The sequence below is a fragment of the Cervus canadensis genome, chromosome 9, assembly GCF_019320065.1.
Source record: "Cervus canadensis isolate Bull #8, Minnesota chromosome 9, ASM1932006v1, whole genome shotgun sequence".
Classification (NCBI taxonomy): Eukaryota; Metazoa; Chordata; class Mammalia; order Artiodactyla; family Cervidae; genus Cervus; species Cervus canadensis.
Window position 1 is genome coordinate 22,430,416 of NC_057394.1, and position 18,095 is coordinate 22,448,510.

General features: G+C 42.6%; 1 protein-coding gene across 1 annotated transcript; it reads right to left on the reverse strand.

The window, feature by feature from the left end:
- Positions 1 to 13,369: 13,369 nt before the first annotated feature.
- On the reverse strand, positions 13,370 to 16,810 carry LOC122447246 (translation initiation factor IF-2-like). The gene is made up of 2 exons (XM_043477780.1): positions 16,499 to 16,810; positions 13,370 to 16,417 (listed from the first exon to the last, which is right to left on the reverse strand). Exons 1-2 carry the CDS (start codon positions 16,808 to 16,810, stop codon positions 15,254 to 15,256), a joined length of 1,476 nt encoding a protein of 491 aa, XP_043333715.1. The 3' UTR covers positions 13,370 to 15,253.
- Between the last annotated feature and the right edge of the window lie 1,285 nt (positions 16,811 to 18,095).

Genomic DNA, 18,095 nt, shown 5'->3' on the forward strand with positions numbered 1-18,095 from the left:
AAAGGTTACCTAGGAATCCAGGTTCAATCTGTTGCTCTCTCAACCCTAGAGTTTCTGTCTGCTTCTCTGCATAGTCAAAGCAGCCTCACCAGCACCAAGCCCATATTTCATCCCAAAGATGCACAAAGAGATAGTGGAAGATTAGTACGTGGCTTTCATGAAAATGACCTGGAAGCTGCACACGTCCCTACTCCTTACTTTTCATTAGCAAGAACTTAGTCCACAGCCACTCCTATTGCAAAGGATCCAGGACTCTCTAGCTGGGCAACCACATATGTGCCCAGAAGAAACTTTTCTGAGCCTGTCCCTAAACCAGAGATCAAACCCGGGCCTCCAGTGTTGGGATAATTGGGTCTTAGCCACTTGACCATTAGGGAAGTCCCTCCTAGGTATTTTACACTATTTTGCAGTGTTTATTTTGTAACTTTTGTGTGTTAGAATCTAGGAAAACCATTGTTTTTCATATCTTACTTTTATGTTAAACCTCCTCACTGAAGTCTTGTATGAGTCTTAATTTTTCTATTACTTTTCTTTGGGTTTCCAAGGAAGGCCATCAGCTTGAATGCTAGTAGTGATCATTTTGCCTCCACTTTCCCAATAGTTATGTCAATCATCTCTGTGCTCTGTTTCAGGGAGCTTATTAACACTACCAAAGCAGAACTAAGTCATAGTTGTGACAGCAGCTGTTGTAATACACGATTAAGTTTGTTATGATGCTATTTGCATTGTATTTAAGTAGTTCTTTTCCATCTGTCATCAGTGAGATTATCCTCTATTTTTGTATTTTTTTGCAGGTATCATTGCTAACCTGAAGAAACACATTAGGAAGCCTTTTCCTTTTTCTTCTAGTCTTTAATAAGAGTTTATAACAGCATTAGAATTGTCTCCTCCTCAGATATTTATAACTCAAAATAACTCAACACCCCCAAATTCTCCAGCTTCAAACGCTGTGATGAGAGTGATTATTCAGTTATATATAAAGTATCTCTTGATTATTGATCAATTTCTATGTCACTTTTGGTAACATGTTTTCTCCAGAAAATCAGTGATCACTTCAAGACTATTTTTAGCATAGAGTCTACACATACTTTTTTACCTTATTTTTTAAAATGAGAGTTTAAAACCAAATACTGAAACACATGCAAGTACAGAAACAGAAAAAAGAATAACTGAAAAATCTCACTGTTCAGATAACATTTCAATGGACATTTTTGTGTATATTTCTCTGAGTCTTTCTGGTGACAGTCCTTTATGTATTGGTAATTGTTTCCATGGTTTTCACAAAAGAATACTCATTTTTAAGTATTTTTTTCCTGACTGTAACAGAAATGTGGATAATTCCACAAAGCTTGGGGAAGGTATAAACTCAGATACTAAATCCCCTCAAATCTTTCTGTTCAGCAGCAGTAAGTAATGCTAATATTTTGCTATTTAAATTTTGAGAGCCTAATTTTCATAATGTGTAAGATGTTCTTAAAAGGCAGTATAGCAGTTAAGAAACTGGTTCTAAAACCAGACTGCTCAGATTTAAAATCTGGTTCTGGCACTTAGCAGCCCTGGCTGATGTCAGTAAACTGGCTAAGCTGTGTCTGTTTCCTCATCTGTAAAATGGGAACAGTGATTACGGCAGTTACTTCATAGTGTTGCAGTCGGGATTAAATGAATACCCAGGGTCTGCCATTGGGTCCAAAATTGTTAACTACTATCAACTTTAAGTAATGTTAACATAAGGATAGTCACAAATCCTGGATGAAGGATGAAGGGTTAAATAAATTGCCTGTAAAAAAATGACTCAAGACACTCAATATGAATTTTAAGGTTACAAATATAATCCTTCAAGCTTTGATATGCCTATGCAGCTCTGCTGCAGGGCAGAGGGGTGGGTCTCTTACTGCACTGTGTCTGCTAACAACCTAAACAAGTAATTAGGCGGTGGGGAGAGGTGCTAAGGGCTCTGCCTGTGCTTGGGGGTGGTCAAGGTTCAGAGTGCAAGGAGGCAGAATAGCTCATTTTGTTGTTTGTTAGTAATCTACTACCAGTGGGGCTCAACCATGGTCTCCTCTTGCTTTAGTGTGGGCTCTGAAGTTAGCATTCATGTTGGTCACAAAGACTGTCTCTGAATCACATCTCATTTCTCCTGAGACTATGCCTCATCTACAATCCATTTGCTATATTACTGATTCTCGATGAAATTCTTCTAAAAATGTTTTCTTGATATCCTCCTGTGTTCACACCTAGAATAAATTTCAGCCACAAATTCGGGTTGGGGAGAGGCTTTTTCCACTTGGTCTTTAGATGTCTGTCACATTTTGGGGCATGTTTGTCACTGCTGGATTATCTCCTGCTCATGACTGAAGGCCTTTTCAAGCACAACTCTCTTCCAGGTGTACAAGGATCCTCTTGGCATTCACCCACGCCTCCTGAAACGTATCAGAAGCCTTTTCCCTCTCTCCCGAGCCACAGTGAGTGGCAAGAAATCTGGCGAGTCTTTCTCAGGCCTGTCACCTGAGAAGTGTCGAGGCTAGCTGTCAAACTCTCAGTGTAACTGGGATCCGTTACCTGCTGGCTGCGCCCGACCCCAGGAAAGAGCCACGTTTCCTGCTCCCCACCGACCCCAGCAGGCCACATTCCAAGGGAACCTTTTATGGTCTTCAAAGATAAGCAGCTTTTCTCTGACATCATTACACAATCTCTTAAACTCACTGTTTTGTAGGTATGCACTCATGAGATTGAAAAGTCTTTGGGAGACCTTTATCTAACTCTCAGATTAAAATGGCATCAAGATAGACTGGACACTGTAAAATTCCGGGCACTGTGAAGTTGAGACAACTAGGAAATATGAAATATTGTTGTAACTATGGTCTAATACATAGGCAGTTCACTCAGGTGATAGTAAGAATCCAACAGAAAATAATTTTGGTCTTCATCTGTTTCAAAATATACTGTTGTTTTAAGTAATAGTATTGCCTGAGTTTTCCATATGAATGAAAAGAACCAACTGAAACTAAAAATGTGTTCTGTTTGCTGTGATAGGCCCCCAAATACTTAAAATTTTCTAAGGATAGGTTAATGATTACTAGGCAAAATCCTTGTGCATATCATTGATGATTGATAAGTGGATAAACAGATAAAGTGAGGGAGGAGGGAGGGGAAAAAAGAAGGGAAGAAGGACAGGGGAGGGAAGAGATTAGAAAACAAAGTGGTGGAGAAAGAAAGGAAAGAAGAATGCAGGGCTATAACTGACAACTCCTGCAACATACAGTCCTCAAGATTTAGCAAGAGTAAAATTGTCATTAAGTACATTTTCTAAAAATTCATTTTATTCACTTCATCCTGTATGGTCATCGCAGCGATCAAATTTGCTAGGCAATTGCTTAACTCCACTTCAGTTTACCTTTGCAAAGTCACTGGGTCAACATAAAAGACTCAAACAACTTCAAAAGTGGAACATTTTGAAAGCATTTTGCTTTTGAATACAAATATACCTTATGGTTAACTATTTAGTAGAGACTGATTTCCTCAAACTGGGCACAATTATTCGATGAGTTTAAGACAAAACATTATCAGCATTACTTAAGACTATTAAAACATGGTTAAAATGTACAAATCAGTATTAATCTCAAAATTCTCTTCAGCATCTTAGTAGCATGGGGTCTGTGTTTGTATTTTAAAAAAGTGGGCAAAGATCATGGTTAATTCATTCTCAGCTATTTAAAATAATGGTATTACAGAACATGCTTGGTGTCTGCACTGTAACCTCATTGAATTATCAAACTATGACTACTGTTTTCCTGGTACACTTTTTTTAAAAGCTCATGAGGGATTCCTTATTCTAGATCCTATCATTATCCAGAACCAGATGTGTGTAAGAAACCTCTAATTTAAAGTTGAATTACATGACTGTATAAATGTTTTACTGTCCCTTAGTTTCTTTCTAATATATCAAACGAATACAGTGATAATCCTATACAAAAAATGAAAATTACTTTTGGGTGACATCCTTTTGGACAAACCTATGATTAAAATATTACAGCAGGCTTTAAACATCAGCAGGGTTGCGTTAAGTCTTTACAATGAACAAAATGTGTTTAGGGTCTTTGATATTTTAATATTCCATGAGCACTTTTAAGTAGGTAAAGCACTTCTACAGCGGTGAGATGTCTCACATTCAAAGTAAGCAGGAAAACCAGGAATTTATTTTCTGACAAGTAGCATCAATCAACCATGATCAAATTGTTTCACTTGGTGTTAAACTGCATATTCCACTTTTGACTAGAAAAAAACTTGTGAAATATTAGACTCTTCATATTAAACAAGGATCAACAACTAAATCATTTAAAAAAGAAATCTGACTACTGTATTCATGGATGTTAAATTAGACGAGTTATAACGTGTGCCAAATGCACACACTGTGTTAGTCATTTCCCCTCTGATCCCCAGGAGCACTAACTTTCTGGCCTTTTATTGTTAGTTACCACTTCTTTTACTAATCCTGATTCATGAACATGAGATTCATGACCACCAAACCACCTAGTCACTTTAAACAGTCTTTTGTATAAAGTTATATTTGCCCGTTTATTAAGCAGCTTACTTCCCAAGGACAACAGTGATTTCATGGAGAAGAGCAATGGCCAAAAAGTAAAAATCAAAGTGACAGTGGTCCTGAGGTCATCCACTTGGTTCCCATTTCCTATTACACTAATGGAAAACTGGTTGAGTTACTTCTGCAAGATCTGTTCTGAACCCTTTCTATCATACTGACAAACTAGTAATGCTACCAGAATCCACCAGGATCAGTATCCCACACCATCCAGTCAATGCTGTCATCTCTGCAAACCACAAACAGATGTGCGCAGATGAAGTTTATATCCTGTGCCCGCGACCCCCTACCATTCACAATCCTTTTCTATCCTTTCCATCAGAGAAAGCATAACCGTCAGCCTTAACCTCTGGACAAAATTTGGCATAAGAAACTTTAAGAACAGTGTGGAAATATGCTGCAGTGCACCAGAGAATACACTAATTGTAAAATTATATTTTGGATGTGAGTGATCTTCAACTCACTCAACAGATATTTATTGAATGCTTATTTTGCAGTCATTTGAAGGAATACAATTAACTAAGATCTGTTTGTTGTTTTCAAGTACCTGGGGCAATCATGTTTCATTGCTGGGCCGCTAGCACCAAGGTAGGAGTTAGGACTTAAGTTTGAGCCTGGCCAAACTACCACTGGCCTATATTGATGATGGCTACAAAAAATAACCAAGGCTTGCAGATTATAAAACTAAGAGTTAAAACACAAAAACTTACTTTCTGTGCTAAACTTTCATTAATTCTTACTTTTGTTTGTCTTTTGCTTTGCCTGTTTTCTCAGCTCTTTCTAGTAATTCCTGTTTAAATGTTTTATTCTGCTAGTGGTTGCTTATTTGAAATAAAAATAACATTTAAACTATCTCTGTATCCTAAGTAATAAAGCAAGTCAGACTGTATATTTACCTTCTGGTTGTTGCATGCTAAGCCACTTCAGCTGTGTCAGACTCTTTGCAACCCTATGGACCACAGCCCGTCGGACTCCACAGTCCATGGTTTCCATGCTCTCCTCCAGAGGAACCTCCTAACCCAAATCTTAAGTCTCCTGCATTGTCAAGTGGGTTATCAAGAGCACCACCTAGGAAGCCCATTTATTTTCTATGCATCACCAAAGGCTAATTTCCCAGTTTTTGTTTGAGGTTTTAGATGCTCAGTCTCTATCTTCACTTCTTAATGTTCACGCTTTATTAGCTAACATGGCAAGTATTTATTCAATGGCTTCCCCATTCTGGAGGTCTTTAACTTGTTAACTGAATGATGTGGTTCTGTACTTTTTCTAAAATGAGTTAAAGTGTACTACCAGCCCTTGCTGTCTTACTCAGACAAGAATGACAACTGGGTTGTTACTGAATCAGTGAGTACCCATTTTCTTTTTCAACCTCTGTAAGCCGGCATCTAAATAGTGCAGAGAAGAATCTTTAAGATTTTGAGTACATTTTTTCCTAAATGGTTAAAAAAATTATTTCCCTTAGTTCATTATTTTCTGAAAAAGTCTTAGTTTATGAAGGTCTGCCTGGACCTCTCACAATGTCTGAGCCTGACATAGTTCTGTGAGAAGAGGGGAGACATGGGAGACACAATAATGCTCCCCATCTCCGGAGTACCTGCATCACAGTAAAGGGGAGTTAGGTGGCAGAAGGAATCAAACTGACCTTAAGATTACTTGGAAATATCTGGGTGAGCTCACTGTCATCACAAGGGCCCTTAAAAGTGGAAAAGGGAGACAAGAAGTCAGAGTAATGACATGTGCAGACTCCACTCACTGTCCTTGGACCCATAGATGGAGAAAGAGGTAGTGAGCTGGGGAATGCTTAAGTCTCCAGAAGCAGAGGCAGCAAAGGGTGCCCTTAAAGCCTCCAGAAACACTGCTTTCCAACACTTGAACCCCAGCCTGTGAGACCTGTCAAGACTCCTGACCTACAGAACTGCAACATAACACATCTATCCTGTGCACGAAACGAACGGCAGCGATGAAGACCTGAGCTGAGCAGTAGTACCTGAAAATCCTCCGTTCCATCTGCCTACCCCTTTCCTTACTGAATTCAAGTCGTTTGGTGCCACCAAGACGTGTCCCCCAGTCCTCTGCCCTGTGCAGGCGTTCTGTGCTTCTGCAAGGGGTAGCCTACGCAGCCACTGGCACTGAGTGTGCAGACTCAGGCCTCAACAGGCTCTGAATCCGCAGGTTAGTTCAGCTGGGTTGAGACTTAACATGTGTCCAACCTGAGTGAAGCTGAAACTCCTTTGAATGGAGGCTTGTTTTTGGCTAGAAGAGAACCAGTATAGCTAAGGCAGGTATCTATCTTGCTGAGCAAGAGACAGTAACTTGCCTAGGCTAATGAGGAAAAAGTTGATACTTAAACCAGCCGTTTCCCTCTTAAAACATTACGCAAGAAAACTCAAGTAGTTCTTTAAACTTCTCAACCAAGTAGCCAAGTATCACGTGGTGACTTAAAATAGCAGTCTTCCAGCTGGAGCTTACACATTCAGATAAACTGACATGAAGGCATGTGTAGTTTTAAGGAAATTAATTGCCATACAAATTTCTGTATGTTGTTTCCCCAAACTAATCTGATACCTAGTTTTCAATTCCCCTTCCTTATATCATAAGAGTACTCAAGCATACTGCTTTGTCTCAAGGTGCTGGAGACTACTCAAAATTTAATCAAGGTACTCCACACCACATTAAAAGACATTTGCTCCTTGGAATAAAAGCTATGACCAACCTAGACAGTATATTAAAAGGTGAGACATTACTTTGCCAACAAAGGCCCATCTAGTCCAAAGCTATGGTTTTTCCAGTAGTCATGTATGGATTTGAGAGTTGGACTATAAAGAAAGCAGACTGCTGAAGAATTGGTGCTTTTGAACTATGGTGTTGGAGAAGACTCTTGAGAGTCCCTTGGCCTGCAAGATCAAACCAGTCCATTCTAAAGGAAATCAGTTCTGAATATTCATTCCAAGAACTGATGCTGAAACTCCAGTAATTTTGCCACCTGATGAGAACTGACTCCTTGGAAATGACCCTGATGCTGGGAAAGATTGAAGGCAGGAAGAGAAGGGGACAACAGAGGATGAGATGGTTGGATGGCATCACTGACTCGATCAACACAAGTCTGAGCAAGCTCTGGGAGTTGAAGGACAGAGGAGCCTGGCACGCTGCCGTCCATGGGGTCGCAAAGAGTTGGACACGACTGAGTAACTGAACTGACCGACCCCACACCGATGTAGGATTATCCCTGAAACCTGCTAGGAGTAAAGTCAAAAGTGACAGCGCCATATAGTATGCCAACACTGTTCTAAGAATGCCAAGCGGTTTGATAACCAAAATGCAATTAAAGGCTCTAGAGGACAAGCCACACCTGTGATTAGGCCAACTTCACCCAGGCAGCAATGGCCACATCCCACACACTGACCCCTCCTCTTCCTCAGTGGTTTGGCAAGGGCTCTCCTTCAAGCTGGATGTCTAAAGATCAAGCTGTTTATTCTTGTGATTCAAGAATGAAGCTCAGCATCTACATTCTCCATCACAGGGCCACACAACTGGAACACAAAAGGCAAGGGTAACCTTTGCTTAGGTTTTCATTTTTTCCCCAGGGGATTACTAGGCATGATAAATCTTTACTCACCAACTGTCCCAACACTACTCTAATCCACCAAGCACCTGCTAAGATCACCAGTAACACATTTTACAATTACACCTTTAAGTTCCAAGTGCACTAATAGACTGGTATTTTCATGTTTGCCACGAACTTCCATTGAGTTTGACAGCCACATTCACCCCTGAGAACTTGCACTCACTTATGCAGAAACTACCAGGTACCCTCTACATGCTGGGAACCATTTTACTTGTTGAATATGCATCAGTGAACATCTTCAAATCCCTGACCTCATGGAGGAGAATCCTAAAAGGGAGTGAAGAAGGGTCTTTTACATGAAGACCCCAATTCTGGCTTGGGAAAAGGCCTCAGATCCTGCATTTCTAACAAGATCCCTAATGACACTATTAGTAGTCTACTAAGAAAAACAACCCAGGGAGAGGGTACAATAAGAGAGCAGGTTTGACATTTGTGCAAAGGCTAGAAGCAAAGAGGATTAAATCAGTTATCAGAGAAAAACTTTCCCAATCTCAGGGAAAACCAAATGCAAAGTCTGTGGAGAAAATGCCCCGAGAGTAAATGGTGGTGATGAGGAGAGGCAGAATAAAAGGTCAGTGTATAGACAGTGGGTGAGCTGGAGGCTCAAGCAACATTATGACTAACAGTACATAGTCAAGAGCAGAATCAGGTATCAGAAATGTTCAGAACACAGCAGAAACTAGAATTTTAGAAATCAAAAGATGTGAGAAGGTTCAAGTCTGACAGTTTTCTTGAGGAAAAGAGGGCTAGAAAATCACTTGCCTTTACAATGACCCTGCAGAACAGGGTGAAGAGTCAAACCTCAAGGAAATCCAGTCCAGCACAAAAGCTGCTATTATACATGTGGTGCATGCTGCTACCAAAAAACAAGCATCACTGGAGAAGACACTATTACTTCAAGTTGGGAAAGGAAAAGCTTGTGGATTCAGAAGCAAAGTTTAAGGCTGGTGCTAGCTGAAGGGTGTGCCAGTCAGCTATAAAACTAAGTACACAAAACATAAAACAGTGATCTCCTAATCTTAAAAGTAGTCTCTTACCTTCATACAGAGGTGCTGCTTTGCTGTTCTGCATTCCTCAGGCTCATCATTTCAGACAATTCAGGGAAATGGCTAATTCTTAAACATAAGATCAACAGATTTCTCATTTGTCCTGCTAGCAACCAACCCTACTTAACTCCTCCCGGAGATTCTGATGCATCTGGACTACAATTCCAGCAGTGATCTTGAGGTGGCCTTGGCCTAGCCTAAGGCCACTTAGTGGGTTAAGGGCTTCACATACTTGAATAAGCACAGATCACTTTTTTATCTAGCCTCGCAAGGTTCTGAAGCCCTAGCTCAACCAAATCTGCTGAATAGTAGTAATCCTATACAACTACTTACATCTGAATTAGGTAGAGAATGATTCCTTTTAAGTTTAACCAATGAAATTTCAGAAGAGCTTTCAATGTCTTAGCCTACATAAGTTAAAGTCAGCATTATTTTTAACAATCCTCATAGTACATACACTTCTTACAAGCAAATGTAAAATAAGTACAAGTTAATCACAGTTATTAACAATGGGGATACTACACTGAACGTGTTGTTCTTTACCTCCATACCACTTTACTTAACCTCATTAAGGAGGAAATCTGCTGGCAATTACTTATTTTTTAATAAGTATTCAAAACCACATGTGACTGGAATTGTTTCTTTACTGTCTTTTTCATAGTTTATCAACATGGGTTTGAATTCAGAGCCTACTTACCAGCTTCATAACCTTGCAAATAAACTTTGCTCATCTCATTCCCTTATCTGTAAAATCAGGATACAAACACAGATGCCACTGATACCAAAGTTAAGGTACACCTGTTCCCACTCCCCCCGTTACCTCAATTAATAAGGAAAAGTGTTTCGATGTTTTATAGTAACAAAAAACGCCAGAAAAATTACAACCAAGAAAAACCTTAAAATTTTTATTTCAAAATTCTCATTCTGGTCAATTTAACAAGTAGTTTTAAAATGCATAAATTTATTTACATTAAAAGCATCAAAACAATTCCAACAGCATGACTTAGTTGCAAATACATAAGCATCTCTGAATGCTGTATACACTAAATTAGAAGACAAGTAAGCCTTCATGGATTTTTCTATGGCCTTAAAATTTACAGGATATGCCCAACTTCATTACCCTTTAAAACTCAGTAAGAATATTACATCCTGAATTTAACTTAACAAAACAGAAAACTGTATCCAGGCTTTAAGCACAATGAAAGCTCAACAACCTCCAAGGCAAAGAGGAATGTGCTGTGTTCAAGTAGGCATGGCAGGATTTCCAGTGGGACAACAAAAACTGACCTTGCACAGTGAGCCCTCCTTACCTTTACTGCTCAGCGCAGAGGCTCCGAATTCTGACGCTAGACAAACTACCCCAAGGTTATCAATTCAGAACAGTACTTCATTAAACGCACAGCAAGATCTATAATGTGACACCAAATTTTTCTCCAGGCAGTTGTAGGTTGCTTTTTATCACGAATCATTCTGTAGGGCTCAATCATTTGTAGGGCTCTTCAAAATATAGGGAAAACCCCCAAATCTGGTTTGCTCTGCTTAGATAGGTTTGCCTGTAAAATGAAGATCTCAGAAGTTTTTAGTAAAATCACCACTACTTTGCAAGCAGCTTTGACAAAGAATAACTTGTAAAACCGTAAGTACTTTGCTTTTTTTACACACAAACTGGAGAATTAGATATGAATAACATGCAAAAGAATATTATTAATTTTTTCTGAAAATAGTCTTAAGGCTATCAAATTTGAAACTTTAAGGAATTTCAAGGTTAAAACACTGAGAAAAAATGGCCAGAGCGGTTTTCCCCAGGTTAATTATACGTGAGGCAATCATTAGCTATAATCAACTTGTTCCCTTACTGATATCTCAAAATGGCTGAATGTTAACCTTTGTTATTTGCATGTCTTGTCTTTAGTGTTACTTGAAGAGTATGTTGTCCATGCCTAAGAAATCTTTAGACATAAGCATACAAAATTTGCCATGCATTTTACCCAGCATCAGATGCAATTCCTACTAAATCTTACTAAACCCTACACAACCACAGCCCCACCGCCAGTGCCCACATAAAACGTTCTCTCACTGATTAACAGCTCAACTAAATTCTGAACATCACAAATTCAGCATCTAAGAAGAATTATCTTTTAACCTAACAATTCTTTTAGTTACTTGACTTATGGTTTAGCATGTTTAAGAATCATCTGACAGGCTTATCGTTGTTTCACTCTGAACAATGCTATAAAAATAAAATTTTTAAAAGCTTTAAAAATAAAATTATATGATCTGGTACATGTAAACATTCCTTTTTTCCCTTTTAACCTATAGCACACCATTTTGTAGAGTACTGTAAGCCATGCTAACATTATGGGACATTTAAAGCATAGTTTAAAGCACTGTTTGTCATTAAACACCAAAACAATTTTTAGGTTTCCAATTCAAAAGGTTTAAGAACTCAAACTAATGGACAGTTCAATTTCCATTTTATAAGCACTACATCATTCTTAGTAGTATTCTCTCATTCTGGAAATTATTTACCTTTTACTGAACTCCAGAACTGTGAAATTCTTACCTTTTCTATTCAGGGATCCTTAATTAAGTTCTTTATATTTCTTAAAGAAGGGACATGCAAGTTTTGTTCAACTTCACACAATGCATTTTAAAAGAATGTTCTCAAAATGTATTGGGTGGCACATTGAGGTTACATGTTAATTTATTCCATATTACTAAAATGGCATCCTTCTTACAAAATTTAACTTGGGTCCAATTTCAACAACCGATCATTTAAAATACAATCATTCTTAAGTTAACCCACATTTTTCTACCACATATGAAACCCAGGCTAGAGACAAAAAACACAGGAGAAGCAGCAGGGATATTGCTCTGACTGCCTCTACTTAGGTTCCACTTGTCAACTGTCACTGTTGCCAAAATCTGCTTTATGAAGGGAGTAGGGAACAGAAAGGTTAACTACAGACTTTAAACAAAAACTAATTTCAGATTCCCACTCACACTCTTGGCATTAAGACCTACAGACACATATACTTGTCAACTCCATTCAGCATTAGCACATCTTGTTTTCTTTTCAACTACTGTTTAAATTCCAGAAAGTTAAGAACAATCTAAGGATCACTGACAGTTTATACATCATTAACAATTATTAAAAAACTTGCAAATAACCAGTTAACAGTTACACATGAAGAACATCAATACTGATAAAATAGTACTTGTTTACTAGCAACAAAAGACAACCCACCCCTCCCAAATTTAAATTTCATTTTCAAAAAATAACAGAACAACTTTCTTTACACAATGCTTTAAACAGAATGGCATTTTCACCAAATTTAAATATTTGAATGTTAAGCAACAAGTTATTGCCTTTTAGAGGTTAAGTACAATGTCCTGAATTCCATGTCCAAAGTAATCAAAAGGCATATATCCTCACTTTACAGATTATCAAAATAAATTTCCCTTACAAATTGTTAATGGAATATTTGATAACTAGGTAAATCAAATTTGACCAAAAAAAAAAATCACATGCAACATGCAATCTTAGAAGAATGTTTTAGTACAAAAATATGACAAAACGACTTCAAGGAAAAGCTGGATGTGGTTAATACATGTACACAGATATACATGTGAACTTTTACACAGAATGATTACACATCTTCTTTTTCGATACTTTCTCTATTTCTGGAACGGTTAAAAGTGGAAGTTGAATCTTCAGCAATATTTAATTTTCCAAATCTTCTGGTCACAATCCCCACCAAACTCAACAGGCCGGGACAAGTGCAATACCATACAGAAACACAGCATTGCAACCGATCCCAACCTGTGTAGAAAGGGGTTTGATTTTCCCTTACTTTTCTACAGACTTTTCACTACCACAGTCAGTTTTGCATGGATTTGCACAGCAGAATATCACACAGCTGGATGCAAACCTGCAAAACTAACCATAGAACAGTGTTCAGTAAACCGGACAGTGTGACTGGGCGACAGGCCGCGGCTGGAGCTCTACAGCTGGCAGTACTTTAAGTGCTCACAATGCAGTAGATGACGAGACACTACCTGCACTATAAGCACTTTAGTGCTACAGAAGCTGTCACGTCAGACACCAGGCAGGTTCTACATCGACACAATAAAAGTACACAAAATTAGTTAAGGATCACTTGAAGGAAATAGCAGGCCACCATCAGTTTTGCATAGATTTGCACAACTACATTCTTCTTGTAGTGCAACTATGCAAAACTAACAGAGGACTGCAAACACAAAGTATTAACACACCTCTATACTTGCTTGGCTTGGCTCACTGGATGAAAGCATAACTTCTTATGCCAGAAGGAGCACTTAGGGCAGTAGATGCTAATCTACTTCACTATCTGCACTAGATGCACCTTAGAACAAAAAGCACTCAACACCAGCAGGCCCTGCGCTTTCCAGCCCACCTTGGCTCCCCGAGGCAGCTGTCACCATAATGCTACAAGTGCCTTCACTGCAGTAGATGCACATATCACTACCTGCACTGTAAGCACTTTGACATTATTCTGACTCGTCACAATCTTCAGTTTTACAAGATGATGTTCTCTTTATTCCTGCTAAATTTGAAATAAATAAATAGATGAAAGAACACCTCAAACTCTAACATTTATATAAAACACAAAACATTGAGCATAAACCCTAAATAGGGAAGAGAAAATGAGTTAAATCATTTCAAACCTTCCAGTTTCATTTAAAAGCAAATTTAGACCTCAAAACTAGAAAAGGTTTAATAAGACACTTATAATTAATCATCATTTTAATACTTTTAAGAACGTGGTAGCTCCTCTTTTCCTTTGCCATTCCCAAAAGCATACTTAAAAAGAAAAATCAAAATCATACTGTGTATCACCAGGGTAATTTGAGTCATATACCTTTCAGAGGAAATCTTCGCATCCACGTGGCAAAACATTTTTCTTTTCTTCTGGCTTCCAATTAGCAATTACTTGGTAAACTGATTAATAAAATTACCGTTCAGACTACATTTCAAGTATATCAGCTAGTTTTAGAAGTTACACGTCTCAGATAATTTATTTTAAGCTTGAAAACTTACTCCTATGTAGATCTATTTTGTCATTCAATTTAAAGCAGTTCTAAATTTTCTGTATCAGTTTGCAAAGATTTATAATGATATTTGCGTTATATTTTTACTAACTTACACATGAGCTATAATCCAAACTAAGTTTTCGAAAAACAAAACAAAAAGACAATAAACAGAGAACAAAATACCTACTTCACTATTTGAAAACCCAATCCCATATTATTTCTTCAAATTATAGAGTCAAGTCAAGAGAAATCTACTTTTAAAAAGTTAACAAGTAAAATTCAAATATACACTTACCCACTCGGGAAAACTTCCTTCTCAGCAAATATCCTTAGAAAAGCTTTTGGTGCACTTAGGTCCACGTGTATGACTGGAAAGGGGGGGAGGGTGGATAGGGAAAAAAAGACAAAACATTTGCTCAAAATTACTACCACCCTCCAATTCCATGTTTTAAAACTTGTTCTTTCCCACTCCCCCTTTTATCAACCACATCCATTTGTAAAACCAAGGACAGGGTAGTCAGGCAATACTGCCGGGGTTTAAAAGACCAACGATATATGGGTGAAAAGGTTTAAAAGTTGAAAACTCACATGCATTAGATTCATGTTTTATCGAAATACCCGAGGATGATCAACAGCAATCGTTAACTACTGCATGGCTCCAGTGAGAGGGAAAGGCAGTAAAGAGACTATTCTTCACCACCCCTCCCCCAATCAAGACCTCGTGGCTGCAAGCCGGGATAAAGAGTTGTTTCCCCAACTGATGTGGTGCAGATAGCACTATACTAATTTTTCCTCTCGGTGATATTGCAAAAATAAGCCTGCTTTACCCCAGTTCCCGTCCCCTTTAGTCCAGCTTAGGAATAAAAAAAGGAGGCAGGAGCACCCGGGACTGCAAACTGCCCGCCACGCTCATGGAGCCCGGGCCGGCAGCACATGTCGCACAAGAGGGCGCGCGGCCCTGCGATTCTCCGCGCGGCCGCCAGGGGGCGGCGGGTCAGAGTCGGGGCCTGCCGGACACGGCAACCCCCCCACCCGTTTCCCGGCGGCAGCCGCGCGGCGACCGGCGGCGCCGAGGCCCGAGCGCGGCGGGGACGCGGGCGCGCCGCCCCTCCTTTGTGTCCCCCAGCCCTCCCCCCCGAGCCCGGCCCAGAGGGGCGGGGGCTCCGCGACTGCGGTGCCCGTCGCACGCGGCCCGAGGCCTAAGCCAGGAACAATCGGCGGCGGCGCGCAGTCGCCGCCATGTCCCCCGCCCTCACCCCCGCGCAGCCCGCCCCGCAGGAACATGGCGGCGCGGCCGCCGCTCCCGCCGAGCCGGGCTTGGCCTCCCGCGCCGCGTTCCCCCGCCAGCGGGCGACCGAAGAGGGTTCCACGCCGCCACCAAGGCCCGCCCGGGCCTGCTCCGCCGGCCACGACCCGGGAAGTTGAGAGCCCCGCCCGGGGGCTGCCCACGCGGGTTAACAAAGCCCACACGGAGTGGGGGTGGCGTCCAGGCCGCGCCGCCCCGAGCACCCGCGCCCTCCGCCCACCCTCGCGCGCACAAAGTTTGGGGGCCCGCGGGCTCCGGGCCGGGCCACGCCGCCCGCCGGCTCGCAGGTACCTCGTGGGCGCGCCCCCTCCCGGTCCGCGGCCTGCCCCATGTGCCGCTGCCGCCGCCGCTTTGTTCTGGCGGCGCTTTAACTCTCGCCCCCGAGAGAAACTTTCCTTGCCCAGGGACCCTGCGGCCCGCGTGCGCCCGGAGCCCTGGAGGCGGGGGGGCACAGGCCTTGCGCGTCCCTTCCTCGAGGGGCCATTGTGTGCGCCGCGCGCCCGCCCGCCTGCCCCGCCGGCCGGCCCAGGCAGGGTCCGCGCGGGTCCCGGGCGCGGCCGCCGCGCGCACGCCGCCCCCTCCCGCCCTCCCGTCCGCGGCCCGGCCCTGCCCCTCCGCCAGCCCGCGTGCGAGCGAGGCAGCAGCGAGTGGCCGCTGCCACACGCCGGGGCGGCCAACGGCCCGAGACCCGCCCCAGTCCCCGGCCACGCCGCGGCCGCCACGCTGCCCCCGGGCCATCCCGCCCCACCCGCCCGCCGCCCTCCGCCCTCCGGACCCGGGCCGCACACAACAGGTTTCACTCACTCGGCGGAGGGGCGGGCAGACTCACCAGGAGGAGTAGCCGCCACCATCTTCGCCTCGCCCGCCGCGGGCTCTCGCTCCCGCCTCCCCACCCGCCTCCGCTTTACTACGACCGGAGGCCCCAGGCCGGGGGTGCGGCCAGCCGGCCGGCCCGCCCCGCGGAGGGGGCTTCGCGAGGGGGCGCGAGCCGCGGCGGCGCGGCGGGGGTCGTCCCCACCCCCTCGGCCTCGCCCGAGGGCGCGAAGTGGCGCGAAGGCGCAGGTCGGGCAGCGGCAGCAGCACCTCGAAGGACCATGTGGGTGAATGAAGGGCGGCGGCTCCCGCCTCAACGTAAATACGGACAAGCCCCACTCCCTCATTAGCATAAAAAACAAAGTACTTCCGACCTCCCCGCCCGCCCGCCAATCACCGCAGGCCCCGCCCACGGCGGCTCGGGCTCGGCGGCCGGGAAAGCGGGAGCCGGGAGCCGCTCGCGGCGCCGCGCTGCTTTCCCCCGGCCGCGCTCCCCCGCCGCCCGCCCACTGCCGCCCGCCTCGCCGAGCGCCTCGCCCGGACACCTCGCGCCACGCCTCCGGCACGCCCTCCGTTAACTAGCTCCGCGCGCGTGCAGACCCCCGCGCGGCGCACACCCTCCTGGAAGCGCACGCTTCCTGCGGCTTCCTGGGGGCTCGGCTTCCTGGGGGCTCTGCTCCCGCGGGCGTTCGACGTATACGCGATGTGGTTACTGTTTCTTACTTTTCCTGCCAGTGTAGGGTCTCGGTGGTAATTAGGGGCCTGCTTCATAACACCGTGAACCAAAGATAAGTAAAAGCCAGTGACTTACACACTCACGTCGAAACGGGCTTCCTCAGTGCAAAGATCGTTTTAGACACAGAGGTAAATGCCTAACACCCGAGACTTGTGAATGCACAGATTACCGCAGTGTGTTTCCTTAACCCGGCCGTGTGTAAAGCAAAACGCATGCCTGAGCAGAGGTTTCACAGCGGCAGTACCTGGTCTTCCTCCCATACCCAGCTGCATTTAGTAAGAACTCTTAGCTCTCCTATAGAAACAGTAGGTCTCGGAAAGAACCTCATAAACAACCACAAAGCAAAGCTGAGAAAAAGAGCCCACTCAGGAGTGCACCTCCTTCTGCATGCTGTGGTTTAGGAAATTCCAGAATTCTCAGAAACATAATTGTTAAAAGAAGTGAGGATTCGTAGCACTGACTACAAATACAGTAATTTTAAATTGGTTTTAAATAATACAGTAAGTATTTATTGGAAAGCACATGCCACTAGTTCGTGATTTTACAAGTCAACACAACAGGAAAAAAAAAAACCCTCATATTACCAGAAGATGCCTATAATGTCCAAATGTGAAAATTTTCGACCTTCACATCTTGATGATACTGCTATTTACTATCTTTCTGACTCCTTTTTATCGTGCTTTGGTTAAGTTCAATTGCCAAATTGATGAAATAAAAAGTTATTTTTGCTACTTTTATATCAAGGATCTATCTTCTAGATATTTCTGCTTTACAAATCAAAATAGATGGCCAAATCTGAAATTTTACAATATTTAATCTTGCTAATACAGTCATTTATGAGTCTTTCAAAGGGAAAAACTGCTAATTTTATTAAAAGTCTAGTTTACATTACTTTT